We start from the raw sequence: 14,664 nt of genomic DNA on the forward strand, positions 1-14,664 counted from the left end.
TCCTTGTAGAGCTCACCACTATACCTCGTGAACATCCAAGCTGCTGGCTGCACTCCCAGACACCGTCCTTCCTGGATGTTATCACAGTCCCCTCCCGGGTGGGCTCCCCATCCAGGTAGAAAGAGGTGAAACAGCCAAAGTCACTCTTCTCTTTAGGCTTCTCTGTAAGTACCCAGCTTCCCCTCGCAAAAGAGTTTTTGCCTGAGCCTCATCTAAGTACAGTGATTCTTAAGTAACATTGCAAGATGGCTGTTGAATATTTTAAAAAACACGCCTCCTCTGTTTCAGGGCCTTGTTTTTCTAGTTTTTAAAAATTATCTTTCATCATACGGGTGCAACACAGTCCCTTTTAAACCTGCACTTTAGTTAAGCAATGAAGAGAGAGTGTTTACAATTTCACTTGCTGGCTCTTATACGTATATGCTTTATTTTTCTTCAATTGGAAAAAAAACATTTTCCAAAAAAACTTTAGACTTCTTATTTCTCCATTTCTCCCGCTGAGAGTTCAAACTTAAAAAAAAAACAACAACAAAAAAAAAAACTGATGACACCTCAAAAGGCCAACTTCATGCCAAAGTCAGCAAGATGAAAAGCAGAATTTAACATTTTGTATAAGAATATTTACATTCCCATTAGCTTTTGCAATATATCTCATCCTCTTGGGCTGCCTGCAGAGGTGCCCTGGGAAGAGAAGCAGAAGTTTGTGCCTCTCTCATAAGTTAACATACTAAACTGCTTTAAAGGGAATAAGTGGTGTGGCCTGGGTCAATTAATGTATGGACTTCAGCGGACACTCCTGGTGGAAACCACGTAAAACTTGTATGCTATCAGTGGTGGGTGAAACATTCTGCTCTCATTAAATATCTGTCCAAACCTCAATATGACAATGATTTTTATGGCCTAATTGAATGTACTCTTAATAAAAAGAAACGGCAAAAAGCTGATGTAAAAATTAAATATACATCTGGGGAGCACTAAATAGTGTATTTTCTACAAATGCTTTAAAGGTGTGCTGGTAGAAACCAGTGGTTATGTAACAAGTCGATTTCAAACGATTGCACCTTTTACGATTACATCCTGATAAGAAAGTTGAGCTAAAGTCCCTAAATATTCTCGCAATTCAAATAAAAGGAAATACATTAATTCTTTGCTGAGGGGGAGGGGAAGGGGGAGGAGAGACAATATCATGAGAAAGCTGTACCAATCTTCCCCAAGAGTTAGGGAGGAAACACACATTTGTCATTTCGGGGTACTAATATATGATCCTCTGAAATAGAATGTGGTGCCTGATAAACTTAGGTGTCTACAGTTACTTAGCTTGGCTAGGCCTTGAGCAATTAAAGCTAATGGTTCTCCCTAGCACACCTAAGCTTAGACCTTTTTTTTTTTTTTTTTCCTTTCTGGCCTTGTCTCGCTAGTTGTCCCCAGCACCAGCTCTTTGGGGTCAAGGAAGGTTGGGGGCCCTCCTTCTCACTCTCCAGACCGCAGGTAACCCAACTCGGGTAACGTTGCCCACGTTCCCTGGCCCTTCGCCCCAGGGAGGGCACTGCCTCCCAGCGAACCGCCCCAGTCCTCGGGGGGCCCCCAGGGTAGGCTGTCCAGGTCGCGGGCTCTGTCACTGAGGCCGAGCGCAAAGAGCTCGCGTTTTCGTTTTTGAAAAGCGACAGCAGCTCCCTCCGCGGGCGCCGTCCCTGCGCCCTGGGTCCCGGCAGGGGCCGCAAGGGGTTCCTAGGACTTGGACGCGTTCAAGCAGGAGACCCCGAGAGCAAGGCCGCCTCCAGCCCTCCCCAGCCCTAACCCAGCTCGGGCTCCAGGGACCGAGCCCGGCGGCCCAGCGCCTCGCCGCGCCGGGAGAGAAGCAGCTGTTCCCAACAGCTGGGGGGCGGCGGCGCCGGGCGCCCCAGGTGCGGCCGCGGCCAATCGCAGGCGTCCGGCCCGCCCCCTCCCCAGCCGGGCGCCGACCCCCGGCCCGCGGGGGAAGGGAGCAGAGAGGGGGAGAGCCGTCCTCGCCACTTGTCTTCCAGCTTTCGCGGCGGCAGGGACGGAGCGTCTACCGCAGCCGAGCGGAGTCGCCCGCCCCCGGCCCTACCGCCGCGCCCACCCACCCTCCTCCGCACCCGGCCGCGCTGCCCGCCGACCCTACCCACGGGCCCCCCCAGCCCCCCCGAGACACCTCATTTCTACGCAAGAAAAAATCTACCTCTAAACGCACCCCGTTCTTCGCTGGAGGACCACCCTCTCTTTGCATTTTTGGCCTCCCCGCCGGGTGAGTGGAAACCGCTGGCACATTCTATTGAACCGGATCCTAACCCGGACGATCCGGAGAATTTGTACCGTGACCGGCAGGGGGGGCGGGAGGAGAGAGGCCAGTCAAGTCTCCGGGGCTGCTGGCGACTTCGGCAGCCGCGCGCCCGGCGCCCTCGGCCGCCCCCGGCCGCCCGCCCCCGCCGCGCCGCCGCCCGCGCCCCCGGACTCGCCCCCGGCCCCCGGCGGCCGCGAGAGGGTGCAGGAGACGCGGAGCCGGCGGAGGAGGCGCAGCCGCAGCCGCAGCCGCAGCCGGAGCCCGAGCCGCGGGGCGGGCGCGAAGATGCACACGACTCAGAAGGACACGACGTACACCAAGATCTTCGTCGGGGGGCTGCCCTACCACACCACCGACGCCAGCCTGCGCAAGTACTTCGAGGTTTTCGGCGAGATCGAGGAGGCGGTGGTCATCACCGACCGGCAGACGGGCAAGTCGCGGGGCTACGGATTTGTAAGTGGCGCGGACGCGGGGAGGCGGGGGTCGGCGGGGAGCCCCCGCGGGGAGCCCGGGGCCCGCGGGGGTGGGAGGAACCGAGTGGCGCTGAGCCCGGGTGATCGTTGTGGGGGGCTCGGCGGCGCCGTGCGAACACCCCCTCGGGCTTGAGCGGCGCTGCCCCTTCGCCCCGGCGGGGCTGTGGGGCAGAGCTGGTCCTGGCTCCAGGGGTTCCGAGGAGATGGGGCGCGTCGCGGTGTCAGGGGGTGGCGGGGCCCGAGTGGAAGGAGAAAACGGTAACGACTGTTGGACTGGGGGTTGGGGAGGGCTGGGAGGGGGGGGGGGCTGCCACCCCCCGGTACCGGGCTCCGGGGTTGGAGGCCGGGCGGGCAGCGCGCTGTTGCTCGGTAAAAATGCGTGTGTCTCCTGGCGTTCCGGCTGGGGCCCGGAGCCGACACCCCGGGAGATCTGGGGCTCTTCTCCCTCCAGCCCCCACCCTTTTTCTTTTAACTGCAAAGATGGTGGGGTGTTGTTGTTTTTTAATAGGATCCTATGGCTCTTTGCAGAACTGAAATAGAGTATATTAAGCTTCCTGGAGATTGAAGCGTGTAGATGGAGCTGCCCAAGAGCAGGGAGCTCCCCGAGCAGGACAATAGCTATTGTCGTTGGGGAGTGTTTGCGGGTGGTTAGTTGGGAGCACAGGCGGATGTGAGGCTGGACTTCTTTTTTAAAGAAAACAGTGCCTAGGGTCCGGTGGAGACCTGGGGGCTTTGGGGGCGGGGTGGAGAGGACCTAGAGGAATTCTAAGACAGAATTCAGGCTTCCAAATTTTTGCTAGGCCCTGCTAGCACCCTTAAGACTTTGGAGCGTGTGTGAGTAAGAGTGTGTGTGTGTGTGTGTGTGTGTGTGTGTGTGTGTGTGTGTGGTGTGTGTGGTTGGGTGGTATTTCTTCCCTTCTGATTTCTTCCCTTTTCTTTTTGGACGGGATATCAAAGGAGTAAGTTCCAGGAAGAAAAATAAAAAAAGAAAGAAAAAGTTTAAGGACCTCCCCCCCCCCCCTTAGTTTTATCATGAATGATATTTCCAGTGCGATTCTGGTTTCCTTCAAGGGTTGATTTAGAGCTTTGTATGTATGTCTGTGTGTGTATGTTGCTAAGGTCACCATGGCTGACCGGGCTGCTGCGGAAAGAGCCTGCAAGGATCCCAACCCCATAATTGATGGCAGGAAGGCCAATGTGAACCTGGCATACTTGGGAGCAAAACCAAGGATCATGCAACCAGGTGAGAAACAAGGGTCCCTTTGTACCTCCCCTCCCCACGAGAGATGCCCACTTCTGCATAGAATGAATCCTCAATTTAGAACATTGATAGATGTATTTAGTAAAGTTAAACCATGGCTGGTGATTCTGCCATGAGAACCTGTAGATGTATTTAGTAAAGTTAAACGATGGCTGGTGATTCTGCCATGAGAACCTGTAGATGTATTTAGTAAAGTTAAACGATGGCTGGTGATTCTACCAAGGCATTAAAGATAAATAAAGGAGAGTTGTGTCTACTCCTTTTAGGACTTGAAATATACCTGTGTACAAAAATAGATCTTGGGAGACTGGACAGTTTTTTACACACCCAGACTTGGACCTGACTCACCTGTTTTCAGTAGTCATAGTCCACTCTCCATTTTTGAGTTTTTAGACACTTGTAGATAACTCAGATGTGGATTATATGGGCCAAATTTGTCAATTCTTGCTGGTTATACTTCCTAACACAATGTTGTCTCTCCTTTTACCACCAGTTGCCCTGGGCTCAAAGCAGGCACTCAGACTTGAACACTGACCCAAGAAAAGCATAGGGGTGCAGGTGGAGGTGTCTGGGTGATAATGTTTAACATAAAGTCACAGGATAATAATAATTAAAATAGATTTCATACTCCAGTACCCTCATGTTACAGATGAAAAAAAACTGAGAAACTGATAGAGATGAGAAATGATTTACTCCAAAGTCACATAGCTATTAATCGCCAAGAGGGAGCATGGTTTTGTCTATGTGAAAACATGACCTTTTGCATTTATAACACTGCCCTTTGCATTAGCACAAATAATAGAGAGTTGACTGTTGAACAGATGTAATCTTTTCTTGAAATTTTGGAGATTGACCCTTCCATCCAAACAGATTTACTAGGAAACTAGGTTGTCAAGAAAGTGGGTGCATGAGCACATATCTATGAACATTAAAGAACATGTATTTGTCTAATACATTGAGTGTATATACTATCCAGAGAAGAAGGAATGGAGAGTTTGTTTTGGTGAATTTTTATACTATAATCTCTAAAAACCATAATCTTCCAAAGCATTGTTCAAAGCATTGTAGAGTGCTCCAAATTACAAAGAATTTGTATAGATCATTATTCAGAATCATAGGAATATTTGTGACATGTAACTTCATTATCAAGTCCTATTGTTGCTTTTATTCCATGAGAATTTTTCCCTGGACTAATTTTCTAAGGTCTTATTCTATGTCAACTAAACTTGGCAGATAATTTTTAGTTTCCACTTGTAGCCTATTAAAATTTTTATTTGAATCAACAATAGCATTAAGAAAACTGGCTTTTAAATATATATCTAATATTTCCTCTAAAGTATTAAAAGGGTGGTTATCTTTTCTAAGATAAATGGAAGTTGTGATTGCTCTTTAAATGTAGGAGTTGTAAATGTCTAACCATGCACAAATAGAGAATGTGGTATGTTTTGTTGTTAGGTTTTGCCTTTGGTGTTCAACAACTTCATCCAGCCCTTATACAAAGACCTTTTGGGTAAGTCAATTAACCTGGCCCTCCTAACTTTCAACTGCTATCATTTGTTAACCTGCTTCTTATATACAGACAAGACCATCATGCCACAGAATGTTCCTGGTTATCCATATTTATAGATGTTTGTGTATTCTTAATGCTGATAACATAAATATTTTTAGATGAGTCAAGTTATCTGACCACGTATGCAGCCTCCAAACCAGACAAATTTTGAGCTTATGATTAACAAAAAACAAAACAAAAATACCAGGTATGACTTGTGTACAAGACCGTTGTGTCCCAACACCATTACTACTGTTCAACTTGACTCAATTTTATTTATCTCTTTCTAACCTGACAGGGCTCGTATACAGTTAAGCTAACTGATCAGAAGGATACCATGATAAGAGGTGGAATAGTTCTGTTTGGAATTAAACTGTAACCAGTAGACTCAGACACACAAGCTCAGATGGTGATTAACGATGCATGGACGTTGGTGTTGTTGTTTTACTTTTCACAATAGTCAATAGACCTCCGTGTGCCTTATTTTATGTATTACAGTAATGAAGTGGTGTTGATAGCTAAACTGTGTGCTTTTTACTTAATTGAAAAGAGCTGTAGTGAAAGTGTTTTCTTTTCCTTGGGGAAGGGGCTCTTTGTGTTTTGGTTTTGGTGGTGGTGTTGAGGAGTGTTGACTTTTGACTTTGCCATGGGAAGCAAAGGGCCTCTTTTTTTTTTTTTCTTGCTTTTAAGCTGTGGCCTGTGACTTCCACTTAACCATACTTTTGTAGTGAGTGCTAAATCGTGTGATTTCCCTCTGTAAGAATACAGATACATTGCTTGCATGTCCTAAGTTTCTGTTTTACTGGGGAGTTTTCTGGGAATGGGGCTCTTTCTTTTGCAATGTGAATCCACTTTTAGGCCTTCTAATTAAAGGTTCAGCAACTCTCATCAGATTTGTTAACACTAGTCAAGTTTTTCAGTAGAGTAGCACTAACTTTCACCTTTCAGCCCTAACTCAGGTGAACAGCCTGCTCATATTTGTGTTACCTCTGGTCATATTTATGATCATCAGCTTTCCTCACTTGCGCTCTCTTATTTTTCTTTACATTCAGACATGATATGGGTGGGAGATCCCCTAACACCTAAGTTTATTCTGAACACTTAGAGTCTGTTTTGGCTGTATTCTACATGATCAATATTGCTGTAACTCTAATGTCAGCGATTTAAACTTTTCAGATATTTTAACTTGTTCAAGAAGTGCTTTATCCTCAGCAACACCTTAGCCTTAACACCTAAACATCTATATGTGTATGTAGCATGAAGGTTAGATTCTGCTCAGATAGATATCTTCCTTATGTGTCTCTAAGAATAGACCCCCAAAAAAGTAATAATTTTTTTGAAGAGTCAATTTATATCTTTCATGAATACCTTATTAGAACCCTCCTTTTAACATTTCAATACTTCACCCTTACTGACAACGGTTACTTTTTTTTTAAACTGTGGTAGAGTCTTCTGTCCAATATCATTAAAAAGAACCTTCATATCCATAGTTATTTATCAATGCCCCATCCAAACCGTCCTGGAAACTGACAATAATTAGAGTGGGTTTACTGGTTCAACTACTTGTGTGGGCCCCTTCCTCGTCATTAGTCTAGACTATGCTGAAGGAGGGATGGGAAAGGAAAACATACATCTTAGGAAGTGATGGTGAACTTAGTCATGATCTCACACTAATAATCTTGAAACAGTTATACAACTGAATCGATCAACAGGTATTAGTATGTGTTTACTTTTCTCTGTGCTAGGGGTGATACAAAATAAGGACATTGCACTTTAGTTTGAGAACTAAAACAAACCAATCGGGAACTTGGTTGCTAAGATACTTGGTATTGTTTTCAGTACAAAAGGAATTCAGAATAGCAAGAAAATGGGTGATTGGAGGAGTTGAACTAGGCTTTGTGGGGACTTGAACTAGACTTGAACCAATGGCTATATCCTAGACAGGTAAAAGGAAGAATGGACATGTCTCAAGGGTATAGGATGAGGTGAGCATAAGCAAAGGCACAGAGAAAAGGCTCAGCATGAAGAATGTTTATGGAGGGTCTTGAGAACTAGACATAGAAATCTAGACTGGTTGTCAGAGTCCTTACAGTTCTTCAAGAAAGCAGCATGAGGAACCTAGGAGCAACCAGAGTAAATTGTATCACCTGGAAGTTTTAGCTCAAGCATATTTTGATAGTAACCTTTTGTTTTTCATCTCTTTTAATATTAGCTGTCTTTATAAAGGATGGTGATTATTACTGTTTGCATAAATTGTTTGAACTTGAGATTCTTATTAAAAATAGATAGCATTCCAGATGAACCAAGCCAGCCGTCTCTTTCTTTTTTAAGGGGTTCTCAACACTGCTCTGAGTCCCAGAGTCTGTACCTAACAAATCACACCTGGTCATCCTAAATTCTATTTGAATGCTACACGTTCTTACTTTAGGCCTGGAAAGAAGCTTGAGAATTTTTTATTTTATTTGACTTATTTGAAGTTCTAGTAACTGAACTATTTCTTCCTAATTGTAATCCTTAAATGGCCCCCAAATTACTCTGGGCCTTTAAAGAGAAAACCTTGGCCTAAAGAATTTCTGATGTAACACAGTGGTGGGTACATGTATAGAAACTTGTAAATTTTCTGAACAATATATTATAAATATTTTATGTTTGAAAGAAGCATTTTCTTATTGAAACCTTGGAGAAGAGAGAATGCAGATCTGTGAGCAGAAATGTCTAGGCTAGTTTAGCCAGGCTGAAATATACTTAAACATTTATTCAATATACCTTTAAGTGTTAAATTTTGGGCTAGTTGTGTTAACACCATACTGGATATTATAGTGTCCACTAAAAGGGGCAGGAGGGACAATAACTAACATTAACTGAACATCTGCTACATGCCTAGAACTGATAAGGGATTTAAATAAATTATATAATTTAATTCTCACACTAATTATTTGATGAAGGCACTGTTAATGTCCTTCCCATTGGGTGATAAAACTGAGTTGAAGAGAGGTGAATTAACTTACCAGGGCTAGCAAGTGATAAGAGTCTGACTCTAGGTTTCCCCGACCTTTCAAAAGCCATGTTCTTTCTTCTGTATCAAGTTGTAACCAATAAGACCCAACTTTATTCTCTCTTGTAATCTAGTAGGAAAACTTACAAGCACCCAGAATGGCTGTTCCTGCATCTTCAGATAAGGGAGAGAGACATCAGTTTGGTGGGATCCCGAAAGGAGGTAGAGGTTGACCTAGATTTTAAAGGGTGGTGGATGATAAGGAACTCTTGTATTGAGTGCTTAGCTGTCTTCATCATGGTAGGCTCTTTGCATAATTTTATTTTATGCACAGCAATTCGAGTTGGAAATATTGGGTTCATTTCACATATAGAAGAATATGAGATTAAAAGGTTGAAGCAAGTTCCTGAAGGCTCTGCACAGAGTGAGTGCAGGAGCTAGGGCAGATCGGATTTGGTTTTCAACCGGTAGAGAGGATTTCAACCAGTAGAGATGGAGTGAGAATTGGCATCGCTGGCAAAAGGATGGCATGAACAAAGGTGAGGACCTAGGAATGTGTGGTATGGCGTGGAAACATTGAGGAGCCCAGCTAATTTGGGTTTAGGGGAAGGTGGAAAGTAATCCTGGGCGAAGTATTTTGGAGCCAGAATTATTAAAGATCTAGCATACCAAATTTTAAGAAATTTGTGCTTAGGAATGATGTAAGAGGCCATAGATTACTAGAGCAAGCAAATGAGGTGAAGACTTCGTAGTTTGGTGACAGATTGGAAGAGGAAACCAGTTAGGATGTCAAAAGTCACAGAGGGACCTGAAGAGATAGGAAGAAAAGGAAAACATGGTAAAATTTCTTTCAAAGTTGCCCAAAGTATTCTGCTGTGTTCTTGTGCTTTTGTAACTGCTAGGTTTGTACATTCTATGATTAATTGAGGGAAAGTATGTTGATAGATATTTAGTAGGAGGGAGATTCTCAAATTGCCTTACTGGGTTCCCTAGACTGAAAAGAACTCGTAATACGGGGATTTTTTCAGAAGTCTCACCTTATGTTTTAGTCCATTTTTGCCTTCCTTCCTGAACTCAGATATTTTAGACTCTCCATTGTCTTCTGGATTCTCCTTTCTCTGAGTCTTAAAGGACTCTAGGATTTCATTTGTCTTCCAGACATCTTCCTAACCAGACTTCATGTAGGATTCCGACATTCCAAGGAACTTTGTACTCTCATAAGTACATTATCAAATAAAAACTGTTGATGTAAAATAAATGTAGAGACAAGAGTACTGCAAGAAACCCTGCTTATCTTTTATTGCATTCTCCGTACCTATGCACACACACAGTTTTATCCTCCTTGCTGTAGGCTAAAGTCATTTTCAGTTAACACCTTTATTTGAAGATACAGACCTAGCAACCCTCATGTTATGTTGTCTTTAAAACTTTGGGAGTCCAGGGGTTAATGTTTCCATATCAGTGAGCTTCGTACTGGCTGGCCTTTGCAGCTGATAGATGTTTTACTTTGGCCTTATAAAGACATTTTACCCACTGGAAACCCTTGTCGCATGACAGGATCAAAAATAGCCCAGCTGCAGCCCCTGCTGTCCATCACCACATGTAAACTGGCATGAGTGTAGGCTCTCTTAGCCATGTCCGCACATTGTGGACACGGTGGCCTCCGGGGACAGTGTTTTATAAAGCCACACCTGTCGCTGTGAAGGAACCAATCACCTGACCTACAGAGGCGTTTTAAGTGTGTGCATGACCATGCGTCTGGTTTCTGACCAGCAATTCAGAACATCGCTGAGTGTCCTGAAAAACCCTTGATGACGTGGTTTCTCCTGGCACTGGGAAAGATCTACAAGTCTAGTAAATTTGAGTGTATTTTTATCATTGGGGTCAAAGTTCAGTACCCTCTGTGATAAATTCATCTTTTCCATGGATGTTCGTTAATGAGTGTGTTCAGTAAAGCTCTGAAGAGGCAAAGAAAAATCTGTTTTTGAACATCTAAACATGAATTTTTCTGGTTTGAGTTCTTTAAAATTTGAAGATTGTTATTTGTACTTCTTATAAGTTGGCTTTGCCAGCATCCAGATGGCATTATAGTGTCATATTTTTAGAAGCATAAGGGGTTTTGTTGGAGATTATTTTAAAGAAAGATGAAATAAACCAGATGTTCATGGTAGTATTTTTAATGGACAGTAATGAATCCCACGAGTGAGAACGGAGATGCATGGGTTTTTAGAAATACCTCTTGTGATTTAATTTTTTTAAAAAATGAATGTTTAAGTTAATTCATTGGAGTGTGTTATGTATGTGATCTCAATGTATAATTTTAAAAGGTATTTGATTGTATTTCACTTTCTTGAACTTTTGCAGGATAATATATAACAGTAAAATCGATTCACATAAAATATCTACTTATAGGCAGATATGCTAATAAATCTATTTCTGTTGATTTGGAGGATAAAACAAGAGTTAGTACATGTGCAAAAAAAATGTTTCCTTACTCTATTGTGTAAACCTTTTAAGTTTTATTAATTTTGGAAATATTTAGTTGTATTTCCCTGTCCCTGCCTTTTCCCTCAACCTCATCATTTCCCCAAAATCCCTTCTGTCTGTCTTGCATAGAGATAAACAAGCTGGCTGACCTTCAGTTGCCTGATAGTCAAACAGGTTTGATTGACCCTTGTGTCCTTATGAATTTTATGGAGAGAAAGAAAGAAAGAAAGACAAAAAGCGTGCTGCACCTCTCTTTCAGATCACTGCCATGAATGTTAATAGCATTTCTGTAGCTTCCCACAACAGCCTCTTGTGATAGAGTGAGCTGCACTACAGTTCGTTTGAGAAGTGTGATTCTGCTGTGTTTACCACACTTGTGAACTTTTAAACTCCTTTTTTATTTTGTCGCCTGCTTCTTTTTTATTATTATTTTTAATAAGGGTGACTGAGGTTGCAGAGAGATTAATGTGTGCTGAGTCTGCATAGCAATTTGAAGTAGGGTTGCCATGATAATAAACATACAGATTTTGTTGAAATTTTTATTTTGACAAACCAGCCATCACCCCCTTGGAACTGAATGATCATGGATCACCTTTGGAGTCCTGTGTTCACAGCTCAGAATTTTTCTATTTGCCAAATGGTTTTGTTTGTGAACTCATTACAATTTTCTCAAGTCTTAATCAATTAAGCATTTATTAAATACCTCTTATGTGCATAGCCCTCATGAACCTCGATTTATTTTCCAAACTATTGCTAAATGATATTTATTGGATCTAAATGATTATAAACAAAAATGTTAGCAGGGAGGGTATCATCATATTTTGATAGTTGAATTCCTTTGGGGGCACTCCCTGACTTTGGCTACCGCCAGAGGACTTGGACGGACCACTGGAAAGCAGATATTGTGGCAACCCTATGCTCATAATAACCACTAAATTTGAGTTTGTTGTATTTCTGAGCAAGAAATGCTACAGATAGGAGGCAACTACTGCCTGACTTTGTTTTCCATTTCTCAACAGGATACCTGCCCACTATGTGTATCCACAGGCTTTTGTGCAGCCTGGAGTGGTCATTCCACACGTCCAGCCGACTGCAGCTGCTGCCTCCACCACCCCTTACATTGATTACACTGGAGCTGCGTATGCACAATACTCTGCCGCAGCTGCTGCCGCCGCCGCCGCCGCCGCCTATGACCAGTACCCCTACGCAGCCTCTCCAGCTGCTGCAGGATACGTCACCGCAGGGGGCTACGGCTACGCTGTGCAGCAGCCAATCACCGCCGCGGCACCTGGGACAGCTGCTGCTGCCGCTGCAGCAGCTGCCGCAGCAGCAGCGTTTGGCCAGTATCAGCCTCAGCAGCTGCAAACAGACCGAATGCAATAGACCAGCCATCTGATCAAAGTTGAATTGTTTTCTCTTTCCCTCCCAATTTCCCAATTTTTAGTAGCTAATAAGAGTTAACATTAACAGCTTTAAAAAAAAAAAAAAAGCTATGCTTTGTGAAGCAGAATTATTGTTATTTTTATACTCCAGTAGTGTTCTAGGTGAGAAAGAGGTGAGAGAGAGAGGGGAGTGGGCGCAGTTTTGGAAACCAATCCCAAAGAGCCTGAGGAAATGAAAGGCCGCTAGGAAATGATGGCAGAAGTAACAATGGGACTTCATTTTTATAATGGGATTTTTATTTTTGCTCTTTTTATAGTATCAGGGAAGCAAACTGCCTTTTACAAGTTAGAAAATGCTATTTGAATCTTGTTGAACCAGGGAATACAGAGTGAGCAATACATAGCTTGAATTTCATTTAAAAGCAGATTTTTTTTTTTTTTTTAGAAAAACAAAATGGTGAAAGCACTGATTGTCATTTTTAAGTTGCTATGGCCTATAGAACTTTTTCAAGTAAGAAGGTAATGTTCTTACTCTCTCAAAAATGGGCATCGAACAATCAACCTAGGAGCGTGGCAGTGGGTAAAATGGTGGACAGGCACCAAAGCTGTTTTCTCATCTACCCTGTGGATGAGTGGGACTGTGGAGCAAGTGATGTGGAATTAATGGGTGCAACAGCTGTACAGACAATCAGTAACACGCACAGTTCTGGAAAGAACACATCACTTGTGCTTGTTTGATGAGCTTGTCACATTCTAATCCCTCTCCCCATCCTGTTTCAATTTTGGGAAACTTGTATCTGCTGGTGTCAGCAATTCTGATTCTGAAATAGGATCAGGCTTTTACTACAACAGCCTTCTCTTTCTATTTATTGTGTCGACTCGTGGCTTACGATTAAAGGCAGGCAAAGTTTGCAGACTCTAAACTCTTAAGAATTGTCTTAAGGGCATTTATTTTTTTTCCCTTTTTGAATAATTTTACACTTTTTAGTATCTATTTCAGAGTCCTATTTAAAACTATTTATTAGTGAATACAGTACATGAGACAACAAAGTTACTGAGATTACAGTTCTTCAGAGGTAATGATAATGTGGTTTATACTGTGCCTTAATAGTAATGCTATTTAAGATATTTATTTTTAAGTTTTACTATGCTGCACTCTAAAGGAAGGAACTTTAGATGTGACACTGTAAAATTATGTATTCATCTCATGGCATAAATTATTTAGTAGGTCTAGATGTAGCATATTAAATATTAACCTATTCAGCTAAAGATGTTGACTTGGATTTATTTAAATTCATATGTGCACTGTATGAGAGAGTACTCTTACATGAACACATTTTAGTTTTTAGGTTTTAACCAACAGGCTATATTGCTAATTTCATGCTTCCTTCTCTAATTTTTGCTAGTGTAGATCTCATTTATTGGTACTTCATTAGTTTAACACTATTCTCATGTAGTTTATGTAGTTTTTAAATGCTGCTTTACATTTTTCTTCTGAAACTGCAATACTTGCAATTTTTATTCTTAAGCTAAATTGAATACTATTTTACACTGTATTGGATTTTTATACTTGAACAATTTCATACAAGGGAAGACAGGTTAGCATTTTTATGGACTTTCTCCATTACCACTGGATTTACTTTAAGTATTCCCATTCTAGACAGTGTTATGTAATGTAGACATGACTCTCCTGTGCAGATTATTTATTCATTGTGTACATTGCTTTATAACATTTCAGATCTTCTCATCTATTCACTTGTATTAAATATAATTTTTAAAAACTCCTGTTGCATTGATTGTTTCTAATTTTCTTATAAAAGTAGAATGATTTCTCCTTTTAATTAGAATTAATGGCCATGATTTATATGTAACCATTTCAGTGAACAGAAAACTTCCCGGACACCCCATTTTTATACCTTTTAAGTAAATTTTATTAACTCACGTATATACCTTATATGTAGCAAATGACATAAGGTCCTTCCCCCACAGTAAACTCTCAAAGACTATTGGTGTCACTGCTGCTTTTGGCTAACTGAAGATTGCTGAGAGGGCCATAGAGAGAACACAGTGATGCGAGGAGCAGGGAAACGGAGGTTTGGCATTAGGTTGTACCACTTTCTAGCAATGTGAATGGAACAAGTTGCTTTTCTTTTTTAAAACTGATTGATTAATGGGTTGATTTTTAAAATTTAAATTCTTTATTGTTTAAAGTATT

At 42.3% G+C, this 14,664-nt stretch overlaps 1 protein-coding gene across 1 annotated transcript; it reads left to right on the plus strand.

The window, feature by feature from the left end:
• The first annotated feature begins 2,534 nt into the window (after positions 1 to 2,534).
• RBM24 (RNA binding motif protein 24) lies at positions 2,535 to 14,139 on the plus strand. The gene is made up of 4 exons (XM_079778233.1): positions 2,535 to 2,755; positions 3,895 to 4,018; positions 5,492 to 5,546; positions 12,087 to 14,139. The coding sequence occupies exons 1-4, from the start codon at positions 2,588 to 2,590 to the stop codon at positions 12,448 to 12,450; spliced, it is 711 nt and encodes a 236-aa protein (XP_079634359.1). The 5' UTR covers positions 2,535 to 2,587; the 3' UTR covers positions 12,451 to 14,139.
• Positions 14,140 to 14,664: the final 525 nt, after the last annotated feature.

This window comes from Cnephaeus nilssonii (genome assembly GCF_951640355.1).
Source record: "Cnephaeus nilssonii genome assembly, chromosome: 7".
In the NCBI taxonomy this organism is placed as follows: domain Eukaryota; kingdom Metazoa; phylum Chordata; class Mammalia; order Chiroptera; family Vespertilionidae; genus Cnephaeus; species Cnephaeus nilssonii.

Excerpts from the sequence above, each read along its gene's own strand:
- RBM24 (XM_079778233.1), top strand. The coding sequence starts at position 2,588 with ATGCACACGACTCAGAAGGACACGACGTACACCAAGATCTTCGTCGGG. Across the intron at positions 4,019-5,491 it reads ACCAAGGATCATGCAACCAG|GTTTTGCCTTTGGTGTTCAA; the intron begins GTGAGAAACAAG and ends TTTTGTTGTTAG. Across the intron at positions 5,547-12,086 it reads CTTATACAAAGACCTTTTGG|GATACCTGCCCACTATGTGT; the intron begins GTAAGTCAATTA and ends ATTTCTCAACAG.